The sequence below is a fragment of the Phascolarctos cinereus genome, unplaced genomic scaffold, assembly GCF_003287225.1.
Source record: "Phascolarctos cinereus isolate Bilbo 61053 unplaced genomic scaffold, phaCin_HiC Scaffold_726;HRSCAF=1367, whole genome shotgun sequence".
NCBI lineage: Eukaryota > Metazoa > Chordata > Mammalia > Diprotodontia > Phascolarctidae > Phascolarctos > Phascolarctos cinereus.
The window spans coordinates 410,004,035-410,018,760 of record NW_027556098.1 but is presented as its reverse complement, the minus strand read 5'-3'; the positions used below and the strand labels follow the sequence as shown (position 1 = coordinate 410,018,760).

The following is a 14,726-nucleotide window of genomic DNA, read 5'->3' as shown; positions in this document are numbered from 1 at the left end:
ATCATGGAAATACTTCATAGCCATTTTTAAATTTTAGAATCATAGAATCTCAGGAGAATCAAAGGATTTCAGACTTCATAAAATCATAGCTTTGCCAAGTCATAGAATCTCTCTGACCTTGTATGATCTCAGAATTCTTAGAATCACACAATTGCAGAATTCACAGAATCATATGATCTCAGAATTCAAAGAAGCATAAGATCATAGAATTCATAGAATCATAGGATTGCAGAATTAATAGACTCATGGAAATGCTTCATAGCCATTTTAAAAGTTTTGAATCATAGAATCTCTGGCTTCATGGAATTTTGTAATCAAGCTTCATCCAGGGACAGCTAGGTGGCACAGTGGATAGAGCAGTGGCCCTGGAGTCAGGAGGACCTGAGTTCAAATCCGGCCTCAGACCAAACACTTAACACTTACTAGCTGTGTGACCCTGGGCAAGTCACTTAACCCCAATTGCCTCACCAAAAAAAAAAAATCAAACTTTATCCATAGGCAGATGGAAAAACAACCTACATAGAGCTTAACTTTCTAATCTTATCTCTTAGACGATGCTGATTGTGGCTAACGGCCAAACCCAGAATTGAATTCCAGAGGAGGAAATAAGATTGAATTATCTTTGGGAATGTGTCCAGAGTTTTTAGTGACCCAAGTTTCTCCCTAAAATAAAGGCCCATTTAGAAAAAAACAACACCACATTATTCCAGGGACTAATGCAGCTAGGTGGTGCAGTGGACAGAGCGCCAGGCTGGGGTCAAGAAGATTCACCTTCCTAAGTTCAAACCTGGCTTCAGACATTTCCTAACTGGGTGACCCTGGACAAGTCAATTAACCCTGTTTGCTTCAGTTTCCTCATCTGTAAAATGAGCTGTAGAAGGAAATGGCAAATCATTCCAGTATCTCTGCCAAGAAAACTCCAAACAGGGTCGTGAAGAGTCAGACATGACTAAAAAACCAGGGATGACATATGACTTCCACAGACCTTAGTGAATTCAAGTGGAAGATGCCTCCAAGGCCATTGGAGAGGTGCCTGGTGGGTGTGAGCAGGCATCCCACGAGTAATGAAGACCCACTTAAGAGAAATGTGTGACTGGCAAAGACGGGTTGGTCATGTACTGAACGTGGAGGAGAGACGGCTCCAGTGACTTCTACGCAGTGTCCTCAGATATGCAGGGAGCTCTTCCAGCATGGGGGGTGGAACCCGTATGGGACAGGGGCGGGAAGACCAGAATGAGAGGGCTCGGAGGGCTGCCACCTGGAGGCAGCCCGAGGTGGAAGGAAGATACCAGCCTACAATCAGACCTTTGGAGCTGGAAGGAGCCTCAGAGGTCCCACCTAGACCACCCTTACCCTGAGGAGGTCCCAAGATGGGTCTAGTCTTGCCTAATGTCAAACAAGCAGGAAATGACATCCATGACTTGAATCTAGCTCATCAAAGCTGGAAGAGCCCTTGGAGGCCCCCTACTCCAACCCCCTCATTTTACAGAAGAAGAAACTGAGGCTAAGGGGGGAGGGAAGGATTGCAAGCTCAATGGGAGTCAATGGCATAATGTATTAGCCAAAAAAGCCAAAGGCATCCTGAGCTGCATGATAATATCTGGGCATGATGGGCATGACATTCTGAATGAGAGAGGCAACAATCCTGAACTCCTCAGGTCTGACCCCATCTGGAGGGTGGTGCTCAGCTCCAGGGACTCTGGAAGAGGGTCAGTGATCCAGAGAGCATTCCAAGGAGCGGAACCAGGAGGGAGAAAGGCTCATTAAAGGAACTGGGTGGGCATGCTTAGTCTGGAGAAGAGAATGCTCAGAGGGCACCAGGCAGGGCTATCCCATGGAAGAAGGATGAGCCTCACTCCAGAGGGCAGAACTAGAATGATGAGTGCACGTCTGAGGAGGCTGATGGAGGCTGGATGGAAAGATTTTCCTAACAGAGCAATCTGAAGCCAGAATGGGCTGCTGGGAGGAGGGGAGAGGCAGTGGACTTGTCCTTCCTGGGGGTCATTAAGCGGTGGCCTAGTAGTTCCATATCAGAGATGTTACAGAGGAATTCTTCATTAGCTAGATATGCGTTGGGCCTCTGCCCAAGGTCACACGTGAAGTCATGGGCAAGGCTGTTTCTGTTGTGGGGGGGGTGTGGGGTGTGTGTGTGTGTGTGTGTGTGTGTGTGTGTGTGTGTGTGTGTGTGTCCTGAGGCTATCTTCTGGCCTTGGTGGTTAGTACAAAGGTTGGCGTCTGTACATGCACATGTGTGTGCACACAGGTTCGTATCAGCTCTTCACCACCACCAGCTTTAGCAGGAAGGGAGACTGGGATTATTGTCCCTGCTTTACAGACAAATTGAGGGGCAGGGACTTGGCCAAGGTCATGTAGAAAAGCAGAGAAATGGCCAAGTCTAGAACCCAGGTGACTTGGGTTCTAGGTTCAGGCTCCCTTCCATTCCGTATCACAGACACATCTTGTAAACAGACCCACACAATCAGAATCAGAGCTTGTCCAAACTAAAAGAAATGTTAGAAGCCAATCAATCACAGAATGTTAGGGTTGGAAGGGACTTGGGTGGCCCTGTGCTTGGACTCTGATGTCAGGAGCTCACCCCCTCCCAAGGTGACCCATTTCATTGTTGGACAGCTCTCATGGTGGCAAGAGTTTCCTAATGTCCAGCCTCAAGGAGGCTTTTTCAGGTCTGTGTCTGTGTCTGTCTCTGCTTATCTCTCTCTCTCTCTCTCTCTCTCTGTCTGTCTTACACACACCCACACCCACACACATAGTCAAGCTGCTCCTAGTTGATGAGCCAATGGCATGCCAACTCTTTCACCCCACTCTATTTCACTGACCCCAGCCCATATTTCCCACCAGGACAGCCCCAGACACTTTGCCACGTGCTCCCTTTCCTCTTTTGTTCTGGGCACTGTGATGCAGATAGGGGCCTGGTCTTCTTCGACCCCAGCCCTGCTCAGACCCAGTGCCCTTCCCACCATCCCTCTCCCTTTTCAGCGTTGTCTCCTGGAGAGGAGGGACTTTTGTATTGGTATCTCCAGCATCACACACAGTTTAAGCACATGGTAGGTGCTTAATAATTTTTTTTCATTCATCTATTCATTCATTTCTCCGTGAAGTCGGGGCTAAGAGCCAGAACAGAAGGATCCCCCCTCCACACCTAACTTTTGTATCTGCCTCAGTTTCTCTTCCTAGAAAAGATCCAAGACTAACTCCTAAGAGAAACCTTACTGATTCAAGGGGGGACCCATAGGAGAATGGTGGACAGAGCCCTGGCAGGGACTAAACCCTCTGATTTGCTGTTTGACCTCAGGTAAATATCTCCTGCTCTGAGCCTCAGTTTCCTTATTTGTCTAATGAAGGGGATGGGTCATTAAATGGTTCTTAAGGGTACTTCCTGCTCTGACATTCTGCTCCCACCTTCTCCCCCCTCCCTCAGCTCCAGCTGAGAAGCTGATAAAGGGAAGAAGGGTGGGGGCTGACCTCCTTTATCACCCTCTCCCCTGATCCGGGCCTCCCACACATCCTCTTCTAAGGGGGACCCAGTTGAGCCTCTCTGGGGTCCTCCTGACTTCCCAGGCCCCTCCCTAGACTCTTTCCATGCTATATGCAAAGTGTTTGGGAGGGCTGGAAACCTCAACCCTGGCTAGCTAGACAAAGACAGAGACAGAGAAAGGAGGGTGAGACCCAAAGAAAGATGCGGGTGTGAGGTAGAGATGAGCAGCAGAAACAGAGGCAGCCGATGGGCCAGAGGCATTCTGCCCCATTATCGCCTCCTCCCTCAGCCCCCTCCCCAGGGGCCACCTGCCCCCTTCCTCCTCCAGTCTGATCTTCATTGTTAACAGAGAGACAAATACGGGTTTGGACTGAAGGAGGGAAAGAGGCTGGAGCGGAAGATTTGTTTTTTAAGATTTTATCGTTTTAAAAAAAAAAGGCTGAGAAAGAGACAGAGGCAGACTAAAGAGAATGAGGCAGAGCGAGGGAAGACAGGGAAAAACCCCAGGAACCCTGCCCCGTCTGTGTCCCAAGACCCCTCCTGCCCAGGCCTGGAGGAAGGGGCCTGGACCATTTCCCCCGGCTCCTCAACTTCCCCCCCCCATCCTTGGCCTTGGTGCTCCCAGGGTGGGGCACGAGGGGGCCTGGGACTCAGGGAAAAGCAGGGAAGGAGCCCAGAGTTTCTGAGGAGCCTGCAGGATGGAGTGGGCGTGTTCTCATCATCATCATTGAGGGATGGATAGCTCAGTGTGCAGCGAGTCCCAGCCCAGGAGCCCGGGGAGCCCGGGGAGGTAGGTGTTGAGGTGGGAGGGCATCAGGCCCGGCCGCATCAGGCAGGGCCCTGGCTGGGAGCCCCAGGTGTGTGTGGGGGGCTCAGCTCGCAGGACCCTCCACATCCACGGAGAAGGAGTCCTGGCTTTGGAGAAAGAATTGGTTTGCAGAGGGTCAAGGGATGGAGAGGGGCTTCGGGGACCCCCAGATCTCCGTCCACATCCTGTTGGCTTCCCCACTACTAGGGCATAGAAACACCAGGCACAGAGAAAGAGAGGGAGAGACTCAGGGGAGAGACAGCAAAAGAAAGTGAAGAGACACGAAGACAGAAGAACTGAAAGACAGACGCAGGGAAGGGGAGAAAGAAAGAGGGAGAAAAAGAAGAGGAAGGGCTGGAAAGAGACACAGGAGAGAGAGACAGAAGGAGAAGCCGAGGGACAGAGGCATATAAAGAGAGATGCAGAAGGCGAGACTGAGAGGGAGAGTAAGAGAGCAGGACAGCAGAAGAGAGGGAGACAGAGGCAGGCAGGGAAGGAGCCAGGCAGCCTGGGGGATGTGTTGGGCTGCTAGGAGCCAGTCTCCACCGAGGAGCAGCCCCAGCTTCTTCCTTGCAGACTCATCTCCACAGACCCTCCCCACACCCTAGTCTGGGCTCCCTCGAGTGCGGACAGTGCCCAGGAGAGTTCTTTCCCAGGGGGCTGCCCCTCCTTCTCCTCCTCCTTTGCTGCTGCCAGGGCTGGGTATACAAGGAGACCCAGGGGGATGGGTATTTGTGGAGAACACTCACCGTCAGTGGGTGAGGCTGCAGATGCCCCTACATGTAGTGCCACTGCCTGTCCAGGCTCACACTCATGCCCATGGACCCTGGGGATGAGAGATGGGGGAAGGAGGCCCTCCCCCACACCCACCCCCTGTAAGGAGGTGTGGGGCCTTTAAGAAGGGACAGTGGGTGGGACTGGGATAGAGTGGGCTTCTGCATGCAAAGGAAACTTATGCATTATTCACGAGTCCTGGGCCCCCAAGGGAGGCTCTGAGTGGATGGGGAGATCTCTGTAGTCTGGGAACAGGAGGAGCCTGGATTGGGGGCAGGGCTTACCGGTGGTCCTCATGGGGGGCCCAGGGCCTGGACTCTGGTCTGGGCCAAAGGCCCCCAGGGCTGGGCCATGCTCAGGGCTGTAGGCTGTGCCAGGGCCTGTGAGGGGGATAGGACACCATCCATGGGAGGGGTCTCCCTTAGGACATGCCCACCCACCCCAGCAGTGACTAGACAGGCTTTGTAGTCCAGCAGAAGAAGAGGAGAGGGTGAGGAGCTGGGGTCACATTCCAGCTCTGCCTCTTCACCCACCTCTTAGGACTCAGTTTCCCTCTCTGTCAAATAAGGAGGCTGGACTAAATGGTCTCTAAGGTCCCTTTCCTGCTCCAAGTCCTATTCACACACACACACACACACACACACACACACACACACACACACACACACACACGGACGGACATGCATGCACACACCTGCCCTGTTGGACTGGTCAATCATGGGCTGCACAATCCGCCTCCTGGCATTAATGAACCTGTGGGAGAAGACACAGAGACACCAACAGACAGGGGAGACAGAGAGAGACAGGGAGACACAGACGGGGTCATACAGAGAGAGACACAGGTGCCCAGGTCAGGGCTAGCTGAGCCAGGCAAGGGCTGGGCAGAGAGGGAGGCAATGAGGAGGGACAGGGATAGAGATAGAGGCAGAGGGAGGGGGAGGCCTTGGGCACCCCTGTCCAGCCCCCTCCCCCTTCTTCCCCCCTCAGGAGCTTCTCACCAGTTGTTGACCTGTAGGATAGTGAGACCTGTGTCCTGGGCCAGCTGCTTCTTTTGCTCCTCAGAGGGATAGGGGTGCTGGGGGCAATACAGAGGGTGGAGGTGGACCAGGAGTCCTCCCCACAAAAAGAGAGAAAGAGAAGGCAGTGGCCAACTTCAGGGCCTCCCAGATATCTTTACATTCCAGTAGAGGAAGGGATTAAAGGCCTTTCTTTCCCTTGAGCCAAACCTGGTGGTGCTAGGGACTCCAGGAAGGGTCTAAGGCTGGGCTAGGCCTGGGAGTACCTGAGGCCTACAGAGTATCTTTGGGGTGTATGTGAGAGAGATTATGGGGGGGATCCACTTGACAGATTCATGGTGGGTTGGGCTAAATGTGTCCAATGCCTTCCCTGGGAGCAGGTGCTAGGGGTGGGGGCTCACCGCCAGGTGCTGGAAAAGCCAGGCCCTCATGATGTTGGTGGCCACCTTGGGGAAGATTCCCCGCTTCTTACTCTGCCTGTGGTCATGATCAGGCTCATCATCTTCGGGCCCAGAGCTGGGGGAGGCTGCTCTGGTCTCCAGCCCATCTCCTGACGGGGAGAGGGATGCTGGATTCTGGGGCCTCCTTGGGAATCCTTGGGAAGCCCAACCCTGTCCACTCCACAAGGATCTTCCTTGGTTGATTCCATGCCCCATCCTTACCATGCTCACTGGAGTTGTCCCCACTCTGGGAGGCCATGCCTCCACTGGATGGACCTGGTGTCCCCAGGTGCACAGATCCACTGTCACTGTGGTCCCGAACCCAGGAATTGTTCTGAGGGGAAAAGAGAATGGTTGGTGTGGGGTTTAGGGATTACGGATCCCCCACCAAGGTGTAGGAAGACACAGGGTGGGTTTAGACATCCCCACAGCCCTTGCCTGGGATCTCCCAGCTACCCACAATCCCTGCCTCTCCCCAACTAGACTTATATATTCGTCTCCGAACATGACTGTATGAGGAATGAGTACAGCTTGTTTGAATGTGTGACCAAGTGGATCTGAGGGCATCTAGGTGTGTGATCTTCTGTGACTATGTGGCTGTTACATGAGTGTGTCCCTGTATTTGAGTATGTGTGAGAGAGTGGCTGTATTTTACCGTACTGCATACCTCTCTGGATGTGTGTCTGAGCGGATGTATTTCTTCGTGACTTTTTCCTAAGTATGTTGTGTGCCTCTGGGTGTATGTGGCCATATCTAAGTGTGTGTGTGTGTGTGTGTGTGTGTGTGTGTGCGCACGTGTGCATGCATGTGCCTGTGGAGGGGGGAGGCAGCACCTGGTGGGGGAGCCCAGGGCCAGGGGTTGGGAAGTCATCCAGGTCAGCTTTGCAGGGGATGATGGAGTCATCACCATCTCGGTCTCGGTCCTCAATGACCAGATCGATGGGCATCTTCCCCTTGAGGCAGGTGATATACCGATGGCAGAAGTTGTCACACAGGTCATGTACCTGGTGGGAGTGGGGGTGGCAGGAATAAAGGTAAGCTGGGGAGTGAGCAGCTGGGAAGGGGCAGGGGAGAAGACAAGCACTCACCTTCTCCAGCTCCAGCAGATGAAACCGAAGTACCTGGATGGCCTGTATCATCTGAGAGGAGAGACAGAGACACAGACAGACACAGACGCGGGGCAGAGAGACAGGAACAGGGAGAGCAAGACGGGCCAGAAGATGAAGAGACAGAGAGGCAGACGGGAAAAGAGAAGGAAGGGAGAGAGAGTGTGTGTCATGGAGACAGACATACAGAGACAGAGATGGGGAGATGTAGAGAGAGACCTGGAACAGGGTTGGGAGATGAGGACCCCAAGAGGCAGAGGAAAGACAGTGAAGATGCCCAGTGACTTTCTTCCTAGCCCCTCCCCCCAGGGTTATTGGAAGGAGGGGCTCCCTCTCAGGCTAGGCCTGGTGTCTGGGGGAAACCAAAGCTTTGGGGTTACTTAGAGCGGCTGCGCTAGGCTCTCACCAGGTTGTCCAGCTCTGGGTTGGAGGAGAACAGAGGCCTCTCCATGCGGACCTGAGACGGGACATCGAGAGAGAATGGGAGGAGACGGAGGAGGGGGAAGCACAGAGCCCACGTCAAGGGTTGCTTCGCCCTCCCAGCCCCCAGTCCCCAGGGCGTTCCTCAGACACCCCTCCCCAGCCCCCCGCCCAGTGGGTCCCGGCGGAGGGGCCCCACCTGCTTGGCGAAGGCGGCTATGTCCTCGTTGAAGGAGTCGGAGGAGCAGACATCGGCCCCAGGCCCCAAGCCCGGGCTGCCCCCAGGCCCCGGGCCGGCCCCATCCCTAGGGGAGCACGTGGCCAGCTCACACTTCTCAAAAACCAGAGCCAGAAGCGGGAACAGTGGGTGCCTGCGGGACCGGGAGAGGTGGGGCTCAGGTCCCACCCTGGGGCTCAACAGGCAGGGCTGAGGGGAAGGGTGCTCCTAAATTAGGCTGAGGTCCCCCCTTGAGGCAGGAGGAGCAGAGAGACAGGGAGGGAGGGGGAGCCACACAGACGGACTGCCTGGAGGAGAGTGACGCACGCAGACACAGGGGACCCATCGAGGCAGGGACTCAGCTGCCTTTCCTCACCCGTAAATCTCGTCTTTCTCGCTCTTCAGTCCGTCTCCTCCTCTGGCTCGGCTCCGGGCCGGCCCCGGGGGCGGGGCGGGGCCGTAGGGGGCCTGGGGCAGCGCCGCTGCCCGCCCGCTCCCTCGGGGCGCGGCTTCCGAGAAGTTGGCCAGGCCTGCGCTGTCCAAGCCGGGGTACTGAGGCAGCTCATCGTACTGTGAGACGGGAGAGATGAAAAGAGAGGATCAGAGAGGTTGTCCCGGACCCAGGCGTTAGAGTGCCCGGACGCCTCCCTGTTCCCCCTCTCTCACAAATTCAAACATCTCTTGCTTCTCAATGGGACTTGGGGAGGGGAAGAAGGAAACATCGGAGAGTTTTCTCATTTGCTCCGGCCACACCAAATCCCTTCTCTCTCTGCGCTGGGTGAGCCTCTACGTCAGGATCTCCGTCTTTTCTATTGCTTTCTATCACTGTCTCTGGTTCTGTGTCTCTGTCTCTATCAATATCTCTGTCCCTGGTGTAGAGGTCTTCGTCTCTGTATCTGGGTGTCTATCTCCTTCAGTCTGTCTCTGTGTAGCTGTAGTTTTGTCTCTATCTCTGCATTTCCATGTCTGTCTCTGCCTCTGGTGCTGTGTTTCTGCCCTATCCCTGTCTCTATCGGCTCAGGGCTGTCTCTGTCTCTCTGTCTCTGGAGCTGTCTCTGAGCTACTGCCTCTGTCGCCATGGAGGTGTTCCTGTTTTTCTCTCTATATCTCTCTCTCTGCCTCTGCTTAGTCACTGTCTTTCTCTGTGGAGCTAACCTTGTCCCTTTCTGTCTCTATCTGTAGCTCTGTGCCCTTCCATCCTTTCCTTCTTTTCAAAGCATTCATAGTCAGAGATTGATTCATTATCCCTTGGGGATGGTTCAGGAGGGATCAATCAGTCTGAGTTTGGAATCCCCAAGCCCAGGAATCCCCTGACCCAGACACACACACACACACACACACACACACACACACACACACACACACACACACACACACTCACACACACACTCACACGTAGGAAGTACAATATCAGCAAGCCTCCAGAGACAGGTGTATGGGATAAACATCTGGGTTCTGAATGTGTTCCCTAGTGTGTGAGGTCTGAGGTGCATTTTTCTTATTACATATTCTTCTGCATATGTGTGTTGGGGGGAGGGGGAAGATAGAGACTTTTCCTCTGCCCTCTTCATCTCAGTTCTATTTAGCAGACTGTATGTGTGTCCCAAACAACTTTAGTTAAGCTCCTTCTCCATTTACAGAACATAATCCAAATAAAGTCAAATTTATTTGCACCTCCCCCTACCCCATGTTCTGGTCCACAGAGCCTGGGAAACACTCCCAAACACACAGACATATTATGCTCTTTCTTTTAAACACAAAACACACACACATGCACACATACTTCTGCTCCAAACTTTTCCTCTGACACTGGGGGTCCTCAAGGAGTCTATCTCAACTTAGAACTCCCACCCCAACTATTTAGCTGGGGGACAGTGTCTAGAAGCTCTGTTTGCCCCCTCTCATCTCACAGGATGAGAGGGGCAGAGCCTGGGGACTTGGAGAGAACATTGACTGACACTCATCTCCAGGGAGCCGACCTGCTCACCCTTTTCCTCTTCCTCCTCTAGATGTCCCAGGGCTCAGCCTGAACTCTTCTTCCTGTTCCTTACCTCCCCCTCTTCAAAATCAGGGACAAGAATGGAACAAAGAGATGGGTCAGGGGGTGGGGGCATGTAATGAGGATAGAGGGATGATGGGACAGAGGGACAGAAGGATGAGGACAGAGTTAGGATGGAAGGAAGTAACAGAGGGAAGGATAGATGGATAGATATTAGAGGGATCAAGGGAATTGGAACAGAGACATGGGGGACAGAGAAGGTAGGAATAGGGAGTAGGGACAGAGAAATGGTAGACAAAAGGATGGAGGCAGAGGGTTTAGGAACAGAGAAATAAGGTACAGAGGGATAGGGGACAGAGCTGAGAAACGGTTGAAGAAGAGGGATGAGAGAAAAATGAAGACAGTGAGATGGGGAACAGAAGAGGGATGGGGCAGGGAGATGAGGTATAGAGAGGTTGAGTAGGGGACAAGGAAGGGGGCAGAACCAGAAAACTGGAGGGACATCAGATGGGGGAGACAGAGGGATAATGTAAAAGAAGATAAAAGGAAATGAGGAAAGGAAAAGAGAAAAGTATGAAAAAAGATAGGGAAAAGGAAGGAAGAAAGGGCTAGGGACCATGGGATAAAGTGATAGAGGGAAATGGGATAGACGGGGATCAGAAGGATGAGGAACAGATATGGAGTTCAAATGGATAGGGGCAACAGTCAGTGAGTGAAGAAGGATGGGGGCTGGAGGTAGAAGGACAAATAAGTGGGGCCCAGAGGAATGAGGACAGAGAGATATGGGATGCTTAATGGACAAGTGGATAGAGGGGGGTAGGGATGTCAAAAGAAGGATTGGAGAGCAGAGAGTTGGATAGAATGAAGGTTGGAGGAAAAGAAGAATGGGGAACAGGAATGGGTAACCAGAAGGATGGGAATAGAGTGACTGGGACAGAGAGATGGAGAGAAGCAAGGAAAGATAAATGTGAAACAGATGGATGAAGTAATAAATTGATGGAAGGAAAGAGACTTTAAGAAGGAAGATTGGAAGGAAAGAGAAATAGGGGACAGAAAATGAAGTAGAGAGATGGTGATAAAGGGATTAGGATAGAGGAATGGGAACAAAGGGATAGGGGACAGAAAAATAATGGACAGATAGATGAAGGACAGGGACAGAGATGGAGGGAAAGAGGAATGGAGGCAGAGAGACATGGAGAGAAAGAGCAAAGAGGGACAGAGGGACGAGGACTGAAGGATGAGAGAAACAGGGATGGAGGATAGAGGCATGAAGGGACAGATAAAAGGAAAGACAGATAAGAGATGGAGTGATGGGGGACAAGAAGGATGTAGGACTGAAGGATAGGAGCAGGACAGAGAGAGAGACCAAGATGAGGAAAGAGGGATGGGAATGAAGGTATAAGGACTGAAGCGAATGGGAGAAAGCAGGTGGGTGACAAAAAGTAGGACAGATAGACCAATGGGGACAGAGATGAAAAACACAAATGAGGAACAGAGAGATAGGGACAGAGAAAGGGATAGATAGGGACAGAAGTATGAGTGACAGTTCAACAGGAGGTTGAGGGAAAGAGATTTGGACAGTTTGGAACACACGATGATGGGACAGATAGATAGGGGACAGAGGGATAAGGGACAGAGGGAGTAGATACAGAAAAATGGAGAGATGGGGAACAAGAGATAGAGAGATATGTGAGAGAGATGGAGAGACAGAAACAGCAGACAAATATGGAGAGAAAGAGGGATTGATTGAGAGACAGGAGGATAGTTTGGAAGGAAAGAGGGATGAGGCATGAGTGGGAGGACAGAGGGAAAGCTTAGGGATGAGTGAACATTGGGAAGGGAGAGAGAGGGAAGGGGAGAGAGATTGGATGAAGATAGAGATGTGAGACAGAGACAGAGGAAGAAGAGATGGAAGACAGAGATGGAAAACAGAGGTATGTGGAACAGAGATAGGAAAAATGGAGAGACAGGAATACAGAGGGTGGGTGGAAAGAAGGATGGGGGAAAGGAGAGATGAGGATAGAAAGATGTAAGACAGCTGAAGAGATAGCTGGGATAGGGGACAGAGCCTGAAAAAAGAGGAGGGTGAAGATAGAGAGTGGGGAGATAGATGGAGTAGAAGAATAGGGACATAGTCAAGTGGGGACAGAGATACTGGGAATAGAATGATGAGAACAGAGACACTTCACCAGGATGGAAAGATAGGAACAGAAGAATGGGGGGAAATAATGAGCACAGAGATTTGAGACAAAAATAGAGAAACATGGATAGAGGCGATAAATGAGCAAAAGGGGCTAGGAAAGAGTTGAAAGACCTGAAGGATGGGGTGGAGAGGAAGAGGGGTGGGGACCTAAGCATAGGCACAGAGGTGGAACTGGAGAGAAGGGGGATGAGGGCAGGGGGGTAGAGACAGAGAGAAGGGATCAGATAGAGAAGGATTGGGGCAGAGAAATGAGAGATCTGGAGAGAAAGGATGGGGAGTTAGAGGGATGGAAAAAAGATGGGAAAAAAGTATGAAGAGGGTGGAGGATTAGGGAATGAGTATGGCATGAAATTAGCCAAAGATGGGGGGATAAAGTAATTGATAGTCAGAGGGATGGGGACAGAGGGGTAGAGGATAGAAAGAAGGGAGAACAGTAGAAGCAGGCAACATTTCAATGAGTGACAGGAGGTGGGGACAGTGGGATGGAGAAAAAGAGGGATAAGGGACAGGAAGATGAGGACAGATGTGAGACAGAGCTAGAGAGACAAGGATGGGAGATAGAGGGATAGGGAGGAGAGGTGGGGGGACATAAAGGCAGAGACAGGGGAACATTAGAACAGGAGACATAGAGAAGGGGGAACCGTGGAATAGGGAACAGGGATGGAGGACAGAATGATGGGGGTAGAGATAGTTAAGAACTGGAGAGGCAGAAATTAGGAACAGAGAGAGATGGAGGGAATGAGGGCTGGAGATAGGAGGATGTGGATCAGAGAGTGGGAAAAGGAGCTGGAGAGCTGGAGAAATGGAGACTGAGTGGATAGGGACGAAGGATAAGATCTCAGTGATGCTGGCTGACTGGGGACATGCATCCATACTTACTCTCTGTGCCATGGGCCCCCAGAACTGGGGCCCACGTCAGGCAGCTCCAATGTCTGTCCCTCGCCAGATCCAGGCCTGGGGGCTGGGCTGTGGAGGGTGAGTGGGGACACGGGTTGCCCCCCAGGTTCCCCCCACAACCCAGGGCCCCCTCTTTCTGCTCAGTGGTAGGCGTAGTGTTCTGTCATGAGTACCCCAGAGCACAGCCTCCAGCCCAGCCCCCAGGGGTCAGTGCCCTGGCTCCAGGGGCATCCCAGGCTGGTGGAGAGAGTTGGGGAGTGGATCTGGACCCCAGGATGGGGGAGGAAAGGCTCCCTTGAGCCCCAGCCACCCCTCGGTACCCCAGAACTGGAGCCTCAGTGAATCCAGTAAGACAGTGAAAGAGAGAAAAAGATTCAGGGAGAGACAGAAAGAATGAAAGAAAGAAAGACAGAGATCAGAGAGGGAGGGAGGGAGAGGAAGGAAAGCTGAGAGGAAGGGACCAGTGTGGGGAGACCTGGCCCCACTGGCAAGGGGCTGGGCTGGGCTGGGCCCCTGGGTCCCTGGTGTGGGGGCTGGTAAGCAGCTGAGTGGATGCTCAGCTGTCTGCCTCTGTGTGTGTGTGTGTGTGTGTGTGTGTCTCTCTGTCTCCCTCTGTCTCCCTCCTCTCTCTCTCTGTGATCATATCCGGAAGTTCCCACATCACCCAATCCTTAACCCACTGTCCGCCGGCTGCTGGAGGGGCCAGAGCTGAAGCCAGAGGGGCCAGGGCAGGCTTGGGGCTGGGGCTGCTGAGAGGGAAAAGAGGCCTCTTGGTCCCCGCCTGCTCCTCCGCCCCCTCCCCACCCCACCCCCGAGGTTCAACCCTTGTCTTTCTGTGTCTTCTGTGACTCTCTTGCCCTCTTCCTTAGTAGTCTCTCTCCCCTCCTCTCCCTTCGTCTGCCCTTCTCTTCTTTCTCTCTCTCTCCCTCTCTCTCCCTCTCCTCTCCCCTTCTTTCTCTTTCTCTCTCTCTCCCTCTCTCTCCCTCTCCTTCTCTCCTCTTCTCTCTCTCTCTCTCTCTCTCTCTCTCTCTCTCTCTCTCTCTCTCTCTCTCTCTCTCTCCCTCTCCTCCTCCTTCTCCTTCTCTCTCTCTCCCTTTCTCTCTCTTTCGTCCTTGGCTCCCTGCCTCACCCTCTTTTGATTCATCTCTTTCATTCTCTGTCTTACTGTACCTATTTTCCCTATCCTCTTGTCTTTTTCTTTCTCCCTCCATCCATCTATTTCTCTTTGTATCCTCTATCTTTCAATCTGTTTATTTACCATCTCTCTTTCATGATGTATTCATTTCTGTGTCTGTTTCTCTCTTCTCTACTTTGTGAGACATATATAGGGAGTCATTTTGTCACCACTCT

General features: G+C 52.5%; 1 protein-coding gene across 4 annotated transcripts; it reads right to left on the bottom strand.

The window, feature by feature from the left end:
* Nucleotides 1-3,480: 3,480 nt before the first annotated feature.
* On the bottom strand, nt 3,481-14,123 carry MEIS3 (Meis homeobox 3). 4 transcript variants are annotated; one of them, XM_020978455.2, is made up of 13 exons: nt 13,359-14,122; nt 8,654-8,847; nt 8,260-8,431; nt 8,047-8,097; nt 7,623-7,673; nt 7,368-7,538; nt 6,757-6,868; nt 6,496-6,644; nt 6,077-6,153; nt 5,773-5,831; nt 5,363-5,458; nt 5,054-5,130; nt 3,481-4,411 (listed from the first exon to the last, which is right to left on the bottom strand). In XM_020978455.2, the coding sequence occupies exons 1-12, from the start codon at nt 13,368-13,370 to the stop codon at nt 5,081-5,083; spliced, it is 1,194 nt and encodes a 397-aa protein (XP_020834114.1). In that variant the 5' UTR covers nt 13,371-14,122; the 3' UTR covers nt 3,481-4,411; nt 5,054-5,080. The 4 variants fall into 4 exon arrangements, 2 of the variants coding, with proteins under 2 accessions (XP_020834114.1, XP_020834115.1); XM_020978456.2 differs by having other exon boundaries at nt 3,481-4,407; XR_013482588.1 differs by having other exon boundaries at nt 5,054-5,458; nt 13,359-14,123.
* Nucleotides 14,124-14,726: the final 603 nt, after the last annotated feature.

Excerpts from the sequence above, each read along its gene's own strand:
- MEIS3 (XM_020978455.2), bottom strand. Across the intron at positions 7,539-7,622 it reads ATCTGCTGGAGCTGGAGAAG|GTACATGACCTGTGTGACAA; the intron begins GTGAGTGCTTGT and ends CACTCCCACCAG. Across the intron at positions 6,645-6,756 it reads GGACAACTCCAGTGAGCATG|GAGATGGGCTGGAGACCAGA; the intron begins GTAAGGATGGGG and ends TCTCCCCGTCAG.